Source organism: Aulonocara stuartgranti (genome assembly GCF_965226115.1).
Source record: "Aulonocara stuartgranti genome assembly, chromosome: 7".
Lineage (NCBI taxonomy): Eukaryota > Metazoa > Chordata > Actinopteri > Cichliformes > Cichlidae > Aulonocara > Aulonocara stuartgranti.
The window spans coordinates 26,654,063-26,669,276 of NC_138945.1; the positions used below are offsets into that span (position 1 = coordinate 26,654,063).

The 15,214-nt window shown below is 38.9% G+C and overlaps 1 protein-coding gene across 2 annotated transcripts; it reads left to right on the top strand.

Moving 5' to 3' along the window:
• The first annotated feature begins 3,449 nt into the window (after window positions 1–3,449).
• Window positions 3,450–10,603, top strand: LOC309710796 (plasminogen receptor (KT)-like). 2 transcript variants are annotated; one of them, XM_082540564.1, is made up of 6 exons: window positions 3,450–3,551; window positions 3,864–3,960; window positions 6,854–6,984; window positions 7,101–7,210; window positions 8,104–8,232; window positions 9,996–10,603. In XM_082540564.1, exons 2-5 carry the CDS (start codon window positions 3,880–3,882, stop codon window positions 8,229–8,231), a joined length of 450 nt encoding a protein of 149 aa, XP_082396690.1. In that variant the 5' UTR covers window positions 3,450–3,551; window positions 3,864–3,879; the 3' UTR covers window position 8,232; window positions 9,996–10,603. The 2 variants fall into 2 exon arrangements, with proteins under 2 accessions (XP_082396690.1, XP_082396691.1); XM_082540565.1 differs by lacking the exons at window positions 3,450–3,551; window positions 9,996–10,603 and adding an exon at window positions 3,564–3,772 and having other exon boundaries at window positions 8,104–8,605.
• Window positions 10,604–15,214: the final 4,611 nt, after the last annotated feature.

Here is a 15,214-nt window from a genome sequence, read left to right on the forward strand (position 1 = left end):
AACTCTATAACTTGGGGGAAAGAATCAAGAAGGACTTTTTTCTTAGAAAATGTATTTATTTATTTATTTAATGTACCACTTATAATGGCTAATGGTTACATTTCTCTGGTTATCAAGACTTGAGAAAACTAATTAACTACTACCATGGGTTGTGGTTAAGATCAATCAATCAATGATGTCGTTGGCTTTTTTTTATACTTTGACTCAGGGTTGAAGCAGCAAAAATTAAATACTATACTATAATACTTTGTAATTTTTGTTCATTGTCTTCATAGATGTTCTTTTTAAACTGCATGTAACTATTTTAATTTCAGTATGCTAAGTTAAATATTTATCATTTACAAATTGCTTATTAATAGCACAGTATCACTTTATTAGTAACTTATTAATGCTTTATCCTTCCTTTCCATACTTAACACCAGCAGGGCCAGTACCTAAGGTTTTCCCCTCTACTACATCATAGTAATACGCTGTTGATGGTAAGTAATGAGCAAGACATGATCTTATTAACCTCAGCTCAGTGTTTGCCATACTCATTCCCCTTAAACGTGTTTAGTATAGTTTATTATCACGTAACACCTCTAAAAACTACAGTTATTAATAGTGTCTCTGTAACTCTTTGATTAAGTTTTTAACTCAGAATCTATCCATCTATCGATCTTCTTTTCTGGATCTGGGTCATCAGAGTTGAAGTCTAAGCAGAGACATATCCCCTCCTAGGCCACCAGGCCAGTGTGTCCTGGGTCTCCCCCATGTCTTCTTCCCAGCAGGACATGCCTAAAAACCCCTCACCTAGGTGGCTATGTGTCTACACGTTTACAGTCTATATGTGTTTTGTGGGCTTGGAGAAGACATTTGACTCCACCAGGGTGTTGCTCATTGTTTCAGTTCCAGTTAGAGCTTGGTTCTTGTGCTGGCAGTAAATCAGGCACATTCCTGGAAGAAGTTGGATCCCACCAAAGCTTCTCTACTAAAGTTTTACTTTTTCAGTATTACTAATGACGGCAACAATAAACAATATCCAGAAAGAAAAAGAATAAGATAAAATACATAACTACTTGATCTAAATTAGGTTGGGTTGCAAAATTCATATAGCAAAGCCAACGTATTAGTTTTAAGGGGATCATTCAAAGTCAACCAACAGACCGATTGACTGATGAAGTTGTGTAGTGATCATGCATTAAGACCATGAGAAGAGCTATAGGTGGGTGCTGAGTCCACCTTTGGTTGTGAAGCTGTTAAATGAGCTCTGAAAGTACTGCTGCCTCAGCATTTCTTATCCATCCATCCACCCGACTGTGAGAGGAAGCAGGAATACCCGGTGTAGACCCACACACGGGGAGATATGGGGAGAACATTCAAAGTCCACGCAGGACCCAAACCCAGGACCTTCTTGCTGTGAGGGGACAGTCCTAACCATGACAGCACTATGCCACCCTAACATAACAGCTACTCTGATGAGAAGTATTGCATATAAACACAAAAGCCATAGTGCAATATTAACAAGTAAATTTAAACAAAGCAGAATTTTGCCCAATGAGTTTAAGCCACATGTATTTGACTCAATACCCCAGAGCAGTCAATACTGTGGAATTTTCATTTGGCATGTAAATGTATTTGTAAAAAAGTACCGTTTAAATCAACACACGCGCAAAACCAAGATGTTTACACAACACTTAACAAGTCATGTGCTGAAAGCTGGAAAGCTGGAGTTGAATGAAATAACCTTATCTGAGGGAATTTTTACCTGCATGTCAAGTCATCCCTCATGTGGAATATACAGCAGGGTGTCATCCAGGCATTATCCTGTGCCAACCTGCATAACATCGAACCATAAAACATTTCTGGGTTTCCCATGTGCTTACCTCTTGGCTGAATCAGGAATATCAGCTAATGTGACGAGAAGCTTTATTTTCACAGTCTTTTTCACTTACGGAAAACAGGTAAAATAGCTGTCTGTCTGTAAAAGGTACTATGACAAAGACACGGTGTTGGCGAGGCAAGGATATCTGAAACACTGACATGACATCTTTTATTTATTTTTCCTTTAAATGTAATTAATTAAAATGATTAATAAGTAAATTATTGTATTCAAAAAGAAAAATAAACAGATGTAATATGGAGAAGTTTTGTCCGCAGTGAGGACCGTTCACACATGTACTTAACACTGTGACTTCTCTGTGTGACATATCTCTACACGGTTTATTTAAGTTAGCATTTGTCATGTGAAGTTGCCAGGAAGGTGACAGATGAGAAGTTCCCACTGCCGTTGTAATTCACTGATGGTACATGATAGCTTGGCTTGATATGAGTCACTGCAGCATGAAACTATCACATAAGTCCAGTTCATTTTGCTTTTGATTCATGAATTCAGAGGGGAAAACTGAAGAAGAACAAGCATGGGATGCTATTTTTCCCGCAAATTCATGGTAGGATCATGTCACACCTGATGGCTCAGGTGGTTCAAAGTCCAAAAACTCCAGCCGTGACTAGATGAAATTTCATCTGGCAGTTTAACTTCTGTTTCACTTTCAGGAGAGAAGAAGTTTCAGAATTCATCAAAGTCCACCGCAGCTCCGAGTATATCTCAAACTATATCACTACTAGTGCTAAATTAATGCTACTCCGTTATTCAAATACAAGAATAAATAAAACTGACAGGAATTCATTTTGAAAGTCAGTCCCTCTCTCTGCTGGTCATGTATCCACCATCCACACTGTTAAATATTTAGCTTACAAATTGGTGTCATATGCATTAATATATGTATAATTTTCATTGAATCTTGAATGATCTTCCATTGATGATCATTCAAGATTAAAACTATACTGTCAATGATTAAAACAAAGCTATCTGAAGTAAAACTCTTGTATAATTAACCCAGTTACCATTCAATCCAAAGGTTTTAAGAGACTACTAGGCTGCTATATTATTATTAGTAGTAGTAGTATTAGTATTAGTATTATTATTATTATTGCTTTAATAAAAACTCTCCACCACCCGGAGTTTACGTATCTTAAATCAAGCCATTCATTCAACGAGTCAACGTGTAACGCTACTATTTAAGTGACCCATGAGAACCAATAGAGGGAGCCAAACTACACCATCTAAGTCACTTTAGCCTTCAAGTAATCATTCTGTCCCTTCCTATACTTTGACAAAATCATCATAGATTTGTTTTGTTTTGGTTGATCTTGTCAACTTGCTTTTGTGTTTGTTTTAAAATAAGTGTTTTACAAATGTGACTAAAATTAAAACTGAAATGAAAAGCTAAAAACTATTTCCTGTGTGTTTTAATTGTATTACAGTCTTTGTTGTTGTTGTTTTCTATTATTTATGTTTTATTATTTATTATTTTCATTTCATTCAACTTACTCTTTATATTTCGAATGCAAATAAATGAATGAATAAAACAAAAAAAAACAGTTAGTTTAGCCGGAAGTAAGACGTCATTTCCTTCCGCTAAAAAGGCAGTGCGCGTGGCTTTTATTTTGACGATCCACTCCGGAGTCCTTTCCCCAGCATTTAGCTTACAGTCTTCAAAGTGTTTGGGGTATGTAAAGTTTTTATTTTAAGTTCTCCAACTTGTCATGAAATATAAAAGTTTATACGGACAACAGTTTCATTTAGGTTAAAGACAGTAGTCGTGTTGTTATTCGCTAACTTAACGGGAAAGCTTAAAATGAGTTGAGGCTTAAAGCTAAAGCTGAAGTGAAGAGACACTGAAGGACTGAAGAGGTCACTACATGCTGAAACAAATCCAGTTTGAAGCAGGTGGCTTTTCTAAGCCCGACTCTGGAATTTTGTTTGCTGTTGTGATGAGAGCAGAGCAGCACGTTTGAATGACTGCGTGTTTAATTCACAGAAACGCCAACGCAGCCATGGGTGTCCTGCTGTCCAAATCCATGGATGACAATTTAAAAAAGCAACAAGAATTCATGCTAACGAATGCACGGCTGCAGGTGAGTGAAAGTGCACCCACTCGCACATCACCTCTGACCTCTGCTGTGACATCTTTCACTAGTGAAAGATGGTGAAAGTGAAAAAGCAAAAAAAAAAAAAAAGCAGATTTTTAATTATTTTTTAACACATAAAATTGCCCCAAACCTTCCCACCAAAAGGTTTTACCTTCATACTTTGAAATTGTACTAGTTGCAGATGCTGAAATGATGTCGGACTAAGTTTAAATTGTGCACTTGTTTATTTGCATTATTTTTGTATCAGCTCCATGAGTACAGGAGACATCCACAGCAACTGTAGGTCTGCAAACATTTTTAATCTCTATGACTACAACCAAATCCATTTAGACCCACTACTTTCCCACTACTCTCTGGAGGAGGTAATTAACTACACTGCTCATTGTCTGAGTAGTGTGATCACTGTGCGTTACTTCCTTTGTCCCACACACTGACACAAACCCCTGTCCTAATGACGACACGCATACCATCTTTCTTTTAGTGTTTAAGTATTACTACACACCAAAGTCAAAAACCAGCCCAAAGTGATTTCACAGCAGGTACCACTGTGATTCTACTTAAAGAGGAAACTTGCACAGGTAGAAAAAAAGTTTGTTACCCTGGTGAAGATCATGCTATGGCTTCTGGACTGGGGTGAGCATACACTCAGCTTTAACCTCACTCTTCCTCAATTTTTAGTCACAAAAAGAAATTCTTCTGTGGAAATACACCACTGGGCTCAGATGTTCATATTGCTGTCTTAAGCAGGAGGAACTTTCTTTGGAAAGATGGAGTCAAAGAGGGTCAAAGCTTTCTGAAATCTTTCCAAATTACTGTAACTGTAAGATGCTTTTTTAAATGCCTATTTTCAATCCCCTGGCAATATTTCAATAGAATTGAAATCTTAGCATTGGTTAGGCGCCTCAGGTCCTTGAGTCCTTTCTTTGTGGATTTACTAGTGCATTTAGGAACATTACTCCATATCCAATTTTGGACAAATCATTTTTAAAAGCATGAGAGCATACAGAGTGCCCAAAAGTCAAAGTTTGCAAACATGCAAAAAAAAAAAAAAACCTTAATCCACAAAAAAACCCTAACATGAAATATTTTGTATTCATCAGGAATACCTGCTGCACATATTTTCCGCATGTATTTGCTCTGCTTTTCTTTCTCACATGTTACATCTGTTTCTTTTCCTTCTTCCAATGTGTAGATCATGATGATTTGTGTGCATCTGTTTTCAAGTTAGTGTCCCGCTTTGTGTTCATACTTGCACCCTTCACAAATGTCACCCTCAGACTGCGTTGGTTCATTTCTGCTTTTTCCAGTCCTGTCCCAGAGTCACAGTCTGCTGCTTGTCTGAGCTTGCCAAAACCAAATCTTTTCCTTTTGATATTCCCACCAGCAGATATGTTTGTCTAGTTTTGAATTGCACATCTACACTAATAGGGCTAATTTATCACTTATGGGTTCGTAGCTATCCCATACAAACAGCCTGTAGAAACAGAAAATGGTAAAGAATGTTATACAAAGACCCTGAAGTCTTTAATGTAGATGACACATTATCATTATTATTGTTGTTATAAGTGTTCATTATTATAAACACTCATGAGTCATTTGGCATCAGCACAAAAATGAGAGGGAGATGGGCAGAATATTGAAGGAGCAGAGGCAGTGAAAGTGGATGAGTTTAAATAGCATCCAACCATCCAAAGTAACAGTGGGTGGAGACGAGTGTCAGCGGTAATTTGTGATGGATAGTTACAGACTGAAAGGAAAGGTTTTTAAGATGCTATGATGTGTGGTTTGGAAAACTGGAGGTGACAGAGTTGAAGATGTTAAGATTTTTTTGTTTGGAGTGACCATGAAGGACATGATTAGGAATGAGTACATCAGAGGGCCATTTCAGGTTGAGTGCTTTGGAGACAAACTAACTAATAATGTGAAACTGGTGGCTGAGCAAAGATGTGCAGTGATCTTTACTTATGTTACGTATTTGTGTATATGGGCATATTGAACTGCTTCATTTTTATAAGATGGAGACCCTGCAGCATCTATGTACTTAGATGCTGGAGTGAGTTTCAGGATAGTTTATTCAAATTTAACATCCTCTATCTTCCATTTACTTCCTTTTTTGTGACCCAGATGAAGCCGTCATGAAAGCTGACCTTTCAGCGAACGTGTCACCCCATTTCCCGTTCCTGCAGCTCATACACATGGTGTGGAGGAGCGGGAAATGCTTTCTTTTCATAATTGCATTCTTCACTCATTCACAACATGGGCCGTTAAAGGGGGACACCCTTAAGTGCGCTCAGACTACTCACTAGTTTGTTTCAGCGGATGCTGGCTTTAAAAGAACAAACACTGTCAATTACAGAAGTCATTCCTGTAATTTCCATTGAACCTAAAGAGTGTACAGCCAAGAGTCGATGTCAGGAGTACGAAACACCCAGATTGTGGAGATGAAAAGTTTGTCACTTCCTCCTTCCCTAGAGCGTAGTGTTTGTAGTTGGCATGTTTACAGCAGTGGATTCCAGGGTTTAGTTTCATGACTTAAAAAAAATTCCAAAGAAACTTCTCAAGCATACATAGAAGTTCAGTCTGTGCTCCCAACTAATCACATCTCTGTTCACGTAATGTACACTTCCTACAAGTTTTTAGGGGCTTTTTTTTAAAAAGTACTAAGCCTTTGGTGCTTATGGAGATCTCTTTAAACTGTCTGTACTCTCATAAAACAATTAACTGATGAATCAGAGGATTATTACAGCTCTGATCAACAGTAATTGACTGAAATTGATTATAACTGAAAATGAAATCTTACCAAGCAGGGAAAATTTTATTTCATCATTTCTTCTTAATTTATTTTTGTGTGTCTGTGTGCGCGCGTGCATGTGCCCAGATGGAGCGCCAGATTCTGATGCAGAACCAGATGAGAGAGCGGCAGATGGCGATGCAGATCGCCTGGTCCAGAGAGTTTCTGAAATACTTTGGCAGTTTCTTTGCGGTGGCCACAGTGGGACTAACTGCAGGGTGAGATTCTAACACCTCACAAAGATCTGACACAAACACACACAGACTCATCTCTGTGTTGTGCTTTTATCTTTGCAGTTAAATATTGTCTTCTGTTTATCATCATTTTTCTTTAGAGCTATTAAAAGAAAGAACCCAGGCATGCTGGCTCCCATCATACCTCTCAGTTTCATATTTGCCTACCAGATGGACAGCGCCTATGGAACGCTTATTAATCGTATGAGAGGTAAAGCTACACACTTACAGGCATCATCATCTTAAGGAAACCTGTTTAACATTTAAAAAGAGGGTGCACAGATGGGTAAATAAATCCTTATCAAGCATTATATAGTGATTCTTTGCTTTGGTTTTAGAGGATTATTTTACTTTGAACAGCAGAACACAGACTCACTATATCCAGAAAACACAGGCTCTAATATACAGTTAGGTCCATATATATATTTGAATACATGAATAGTGTCTGTTTACCAAAACAATTTCCACTTTCCGCTATGATGGGCATCTATATAATGTGTAGACGCCCAGCTTTCATATGAGAAAATCCACATTCAAATCGGATGAAGGTTTTGGAGTTCCGGCCCCTTAACGTGTGCCCCCCGCTTTTTAAAGGGACAAAAAGTAATTGGACATTTGACTGAAAGGCTATTTCATGGGCAGGTGTGGGCACTTCCTTTGTTATGTCATTATCAATTAAGCAGATAGAAGCCCTGGAGTTGATTTGAGGTGTGGCGCTTGCATTAGCACGATTCAAATGAATACATTTTATTTTATTTGTCCAGTTACTTTTGATGTCCTGAAATGATGGGATTGCATTTTAGTTCTCACATTTTTGTGCAATCTTTTTGTTCAACCCACTGAATTAAGGCTGACAGTCGGCAGTTCAACTGGATCTGAGTTAATTATATTTAAAGTTGTTATATTTAAAATTAATTGTGGTAATGAACAGAACCAAAATGCTAAAAAAGAAAAAGTCTCTGTCCAAATGGACCTTACTGTTTACCAAATAATGCATCTAAATGTTTAACAAATATTGTGTTTAGTTATTCATTAATGACATTTTTAAAAAAGATTGCAGTCACTAATTATACCCATTAAATGTGTTTTTCATGATGTCTTTAGGGGAAGCTGAGAATATCATGGAGACTGAAAATGACCGTCTACAGTTACCTCAAGGGACTCCAACCTTTGAGAGCATAGAGAAGGCCCGCCGTGCTAAAAGCAGCCTCAGCGCCTTCTTGGAGAAATAATGTAATTAGTTATTGTCTAACAGCGTGGTTCCAGAGAGGAGCTGCAGCCACTGTACATTTCGTTTTCAACAAACCACAAAGACGGGGAAGTGGCTCACAAAGAAACCTCAGGTTTAGCTGTCCAAAACATACCCACTCCCTAAACGATACACAACTATACTTTATGTAGCATTAAGGTAAAAGCGGCCTCAGCTCCTTCTTGGAGAAATAATGTAATAATTTATAGAACAAACGTCCTCTATCATGGAAAATTTTAAGGCTCTGCTATTTCTCTCTGTCAGGTTGACCTTTATTGAACGAAAGGCTCCTTATTCTGTCTCATTTCAGTCTTTCAGATACACCAATCGGGCATTACATTATGACTACCTAACTAACACTGTGTTGGTCGCCCTTTTGCTGCCAAAGCGGCCCTGACCCATCACATGATATCTGGCACCAAGATGCCAGGTGTGGCCTCCGTGTTGAATAGTCTGAATCAGTGTTACTCACTTTGCTAGTGGTCATAATGTTATGCCTGATTGGTGTATGCCACATGTTGATCCATGAGTTAAGTTTTATTACAGTGTTATAAGAGCATTGTGTGACCACAGCAGATAACTTGTCTCTAAATATTGCACAATTGCAGTTATATCATCAGTGTTTTCTTTAGGTTGTTATTTTCCAGGGTTTGCTTTGATTATGTATGATGGACTTGAAGGGAAATTGATAGTAATATTAATCAGTTTATGTTATCTCTCTGGGGGGTTTTGTTGTATTTAGATGAACAAGAATACCAGCTGCTATAAGCCTGGTTCATGAATGTAATGATGATGATTGAACAAAGTGGTAAGACAATGATTGTTGACTTTGGTCAAAGCTGCAATTAGACCAGTGCAGAGCAGAAATTCTCTTAAACACTCTTCATAACAGCTCATTTTATCTGGCTCTTATGTGTAATACGTCGCCTTTAAAAAGCTCCTGAAACACTGATGACTGTTGCAGGTCACTTGCCTCTCTGTTTAGATGATAGACTGTATGCAAAAGATGGACGTAGCATCCAAACCCTCCACTTTTTCTCCTTTACATTCAGCTCCTGCTGTCCTGGAACAGCAAAGGCTTGCCCTTTCTTTCTCATTTCAGTGGCTAAAATCCATCCTTTGTATTCAGTCTGTGGTTCTTTTCTATCCAGGTCATAGACGTGTTACTTTCTAAGAAGCTTTGTTTTGATGAAATGCCCTCTGCCAGGCTGGTAACTTTTGCAGTTGCCGATAACCAACAGCTGAAGTGATCAAAATGTAATGGTGCATTATTGGTAAAGATTCTCAGACATTTGTATTGACAGATAAAATGTATTATTTTCAACACTAAAATTTTAATTGTAGGTGTGAGGGAGCTTCAATACAAAGCTGTTGGACCTCCAACTTTTTTAAGCCATCACAGTAGATTCCAAGGTGCTGATATCTATACTTTGTGTTTGACATCTGGAAAAAAATTTAAATTAATAAAAAAAGAAAATTGAAAAGATTTCAGTGTCTGAATTGATCTTTGTGACAAGGACATCCCCTGAATGCAAAGCTGTAGAGCAGGGATGTCAGTGTTTCTGTTAATGTAATGAGATCTTTTAATCTCAAAGAGCAGCAACTTAAGCAGTATGTGGGGTTTGTTTGTTTTTTAACGTGATAATGAAATGCTGCATATTAAATGACATTTCTCAGGATGACTCTTTGGGCTTAAATTGTTAGAAGTTAATGTGTAAAGTTATGTCCTCTTTCATATTTTCCACAGCCATTCAGTGGACTGGAGTGGAGCATATTTCACAGTTTGAGTGTGAGAGGATTCCCCAACAGAGAAACAGTGAAACTAGCAGAGCCAGAGCTCAGCAAAGGCCAGAAATATTAAAGATCCTACTTTGTGCATCCTCAAAACACGCTGGCACTCCATCTTCTTGTGAGCCCTTGAGGGTCGGCCTCTGTTTCCTCCCAAAGTTGTGGGGGCCTGCTGCATCCTCCACATAATATCTGTGTGGCAACACTTGATGTCTACCAAGAAGAAGGAGAGGAGGCGGCACAAGCAGGACAAGCCGAAACAGTTGAAGGCACAGGTGCAGACGGGGAGCTTTCAGGAACCTGTGTCTGAGCCAGGCTTGCTGCACAAGTGTCTCCTGAACAGCTACCTGCATGATGTAGTAACGCACAGTGATCACACTACTCAGACAATGAGCAGTGTAGTTAATTACCTCCTCCAGAGAGTAGTGGGAAAGTAGTGGGTCTAAATGGATTTGGTTGTAGTCATAGAGATTAAAAATGTTTGCAGACCTACAGTTGCTGTGGATGTCTCCTGTACTCATGGAGCTGATACAAAAATAATGCAAATAAACAAGTGCACAATTTAAACTTAGTCCGACATCATTTCAGCATCTGCAACTAGTACAATTTCAAAGTATGAAGGTAAAACCTTTTGGTGGGAAGGTTTGGGGCAATTTTATGTGTTAAAAAAATAATTAAAAATCTGCTTTTTTTTTTTTTGCTTTTTCACTTTCACCATCTTTCACTAGTGAAAGATGTCACAGCAGAGGTCAGAGGTGATGTGCGAGTGGGTGCACTTTCACTCACCTGCAGCCGTGCATTCGTTAGCATGAATTCTTGTTGCTTTTTTAAATTGTCATCCATGGATTTGGACAGCAGGACACCCATGGCTGCGTTGGCGTTTCTGTGAATTAAACACGCAGTCATTCAAACGTGCTGCTCTGCTCTCATCACAACAGCAAACAAAATTCCAGAGTCGGGCTTAGAAAAGCCACCTGCTTCAAACTGGATTTGTTTCAGCATGTAGTGACCTCTTCAGTCCTTCAGTGTCTCTTCACTTCAGCTTTAGCTTTAAGCCTCAACTCATTTTAAGCTTTCCCGTTAAGTTAGCGAATAACAACACGACTACTGTCTACACAGAGGAAGTATTTGCAACCCACCAAAAGGTTTTACCAGAGAAAAAGAGGGGAAAGTGTTTTTTTTTTTTACTTTTACACCAATTCAGGATTTTTAATAATGTCAACTCTAAGAAGCATATTTGTTTACAAAATGGTCACAAATAACAGGAAAAGGCGTTGATTTTTGTCAGATAAGACGATGAATTCGCCTCCTTCAAAAATACTGTAAATGCTTCAGCTAGAACCACAGTTACTGCCAAATGCAATAAATACTGAAGCACTTCCACAGGTAAGTGCTTACGAGCTTTATCTTATGATTGCCTATCAGGTATGCTTTTTGACTTGTGCTATGTTTAAAGTGATAAATGTTACAAGGTCAACAGTAATAAAATAGCTGGCTCCTTTTTTTTGAATGAAGGTGATACATGCGTGCAGATTCATGCATACAGAATGGATGAGGTGCTGCAACTGAGACCCGCCGTTTGTCTTTTCTGGTCGGCGAGTGGAGAATCACACAGGCTGGTCTGCAAAGAGAGCTTTAGGATGCTTCCTCCCACTGTCCACTGCATCGTCCATCCACAGGGTTTGCAGGGCTGGCTCAACCCATGGCTGCCACACCACTAAGATGTTTTCAGAAATATGCAAGCATGCAACAATCATGTTTTACAGTCCTGTGGTCTCAGCCTCAGATGCTTATTAAATCACACAAAGCTCATGTAGAAACAAACAAACGAACAAAATATGTTCTCCTTAATTTCTGTCAACCACACGTTTCCAGCTATCATGGTTGCTAGGCAACCTGGGCAACGCGACGGAGGCTAGACCGTCCCATTTCACAAGCCTCGCACTTCCGGCCTTAGCGGTCTTTGAGTACACGGCCCTTGAGGACCATTGAAGCTGCGTACTTTAAGGCTGCAGACCCTGAATTGGGATACAGCCATAAAAACCATGAAAAAATATTGCCGTAATATGAAGCGATAGACTTTTTCATATCGTCATCCATATGTGTCGTTATATCGAACAGCCCTATTTTGAACTCTCCTCGTCCTTTGAGTGCGCGCTTTGTTATATAGCAAGGTATTTAAAATGAATAAATAAATATCCCGTTCATTTCAATACGCATGATCTGAGCATGCGCGGAATGACACGGAGCTATTCTTTGATCTTCTCAAAGGGGAGACTGTGACGTGACGGTCGACCGCACGTCACAGTCTCCCGTGACGGTTGACGTCACCATCTCTGCCACATGAGTCTATAAATAGAGGTGCTTCAACACAGTTTACCTTTAGGACGGTCGCACGTAGAAAACAGCCTTCATTAATCTTGCGCGTGTAGTTAGCAAATATAAACAAATCACGTCTTTCAATCGTACAATACTGCAAGAATCAAGGAAAGCAATAGAGAACTCGTCATCTGTAAACATGTCAAACTCCGCTTGGGGCGCGATTTGCACTGTGGGCACTTATGCTCACAAAATTATGAGAAAAACGTTGGGATTTGATGACCAACGTTCACCCACTGCTGACCAAACTGTATGCGAGGCACCTGAAGTTCGCTGTGGTAACCAAATTTTACACGCGGAACATGAGGTACCATTGCCAGATCATCATATACCTGAACCCCGCTTCAGCAGCTGCAGAGGACAGCATAATCAGAACAGCGGCCTAAACCAAGTGTGTGAAATTCTTCACCCTGAACATATACAGCAGCAGCCTTCTGTGATTCAAAGACATCAGCTATGGGAAAATTCAAATCGAGATGCATCAGACCCTGCTGAATCCACGATCCCAGACCTAAGACCTAGTCCCTTGGAAGGGAGAGAAGAACATAATGGGATTCTTCATAGAGGGGTTTCTATCATCAGGAAAGGAACTGGATTTTTAGGACAATCCATTACCACAGTGTCCAACATGTGCAAGTCAGCAATTGTGGCTATTCGTCCCATGTTCTGGAAAATGGTCGAAGAGGTCAGAAATTATGTGGCACACCTGATGTCACGTGCTGTAGGATGTATTTGCGTTTGCCTTTACATTTTATTGTTCTTGGTCAACAAAATTGGAGCTATATTAATTTATTTACTTTCATTTTTAGCACAATACCTTTAATTTTCCTCTATGGAAATGGAAAAGGTGAAGACAACCTAATGTCAGTGCCAACTTTATTTGGCTCTAACTGGACTATGACGATTTTAATAGGGAAATAACTAATAATTGGGGTATAATGGGGTTAATTAGGCTCTTACCATCTCAGTCATGCAAACAACAGTTGAGAACCCAGCCAGTCACGGCAGAAGGCTGCTCCTTCCTGAGCCTGGTTCTGCTGGAGGTTTCTTCCCAACGGGGAGTTTTCATCAGATTGCTGGCCTTGTCTCTAATACTGTAGGGACTACCTTACAGTATTAGAGACAGGCAGCTGTTGTTTGCATTCAAAGCCACATAAATAAACTTTTTTTTTCATTTAACAAGTATATTTGAGGGACCCTCAGCATGTTCAGCATTTTTTCAGCTGTCCATTTTGCTTTTCCAATTTTTCTGTTTAACTTATTACTATTGTGCTAAATCATACTATTTCTGCTATTTCATAAGATTTGTGCTTAATATAGTATTTTCTGCTTTTTATAGGATTTGTGCTTAATATAGTATTTCTGCTTTTTATAGGATTTGTGCTTAATATAGTATTTCTGGTAAATGTAGTATTTATGCTTAATCATACTATTTCTATATATTTCTGCCAGGTCCCCAGCCAGCCAATCATATCTGAGGTCTTCCGTTTCCTCTCTCGTCATATCTCAGTGACGGTTGTACAAAGAGCAATGAAAATCGCAGTCAAAGTACACCAAAGCTGATTCAGCCAGTACAAAAATTAAGCTTCTAGTCCACCTAGTTTTTGAGTTACACAACATTTTGTAACTCCAAAAAACGGCGTTTTTCGCCTCTCACCGTGATCTAATTCTGACTCCTCATCACCCTGTTTTTCAAAGCGGCTCTTCTCTTTCCCAGTGGCGCAGTTGGTAATGACACAGGTCTGCAAGCCAAAGATCGTGGGTTCGATTCCACCTTGGTCAACATGTTTTTTTCCCTACAAATTAATACACTGTCACAGACCAGTAATTCATATTCATCATTTATTACAATTCTGCAAACTTTTATGATTTTACCAGCTTTTCTAATATGGACCTCACATTCTTGTTAACACTCCATGGCACAAATACTCTTCCCTTTAGGCTCTGTGTATGTGTGTGTGTGTATCAATATTTCTCCCATTTTAAAGTATTACTCCTCCATAATTGTATTTCTGTTAAATCAAAGTACTTTTACTACATCTTAGTACTTCTGCTCAATCATAGTATTTCTGCTAAATCATAGTATTTTTGCCAAATCATGATTTTTGTGCCAAATCATAACATTTGTGTTATGTTAAAGTATTACTACTAATTGGAGGAATTTCTGTCATGTTACATGTTACAGTATTAGAGACAGGCAGCTGTTGTTTGCATTCAAAGCCACATAAATAAACTTGAATTCTCAATGAAATGAATGGATTTGATTTGATTCCTTTAACTTCACAGAATCCTTTTACTTCAGTTTTGTCTTCTGCTTCTTGGTAGCAATAATTAAGCTTCTTGCCCCATTCATCCTTATGCTCTCCTGTTTTCTCCTAACTGGCATGTCTGACCCGTGGGAGTGCAGACACCACACAGAGAAAGCCTCAGACTTTAAAGCTGGAAACATTTTCAGTGACGTCACAGAACAACGCACCTGCAGTCCACACAGTAGGTGACGTATCATTTAGTTAATCTTATGATTGCCGATCAGGTATGCTTTTAGACTTGTGCTATGTTTGAAATGATAAATGTTACAAGGTCAACAGTAATAAAATAGCTGGCTCCTTTTTTTTTTTAAATGAAGGTGATACATGCGTGCAGCTTCATGCATACAGAGATGCTGTCTGACTAACAGGATATGTGTGAAAAATGTGTGAAAAGGAGATTAAAAATTGTGAGACTGCGACGAGAATTTTTGGTCAATGCTGCCACCTACTGGACCCTAAATGGCATGAATACCTCCAAATCACTTTCCTA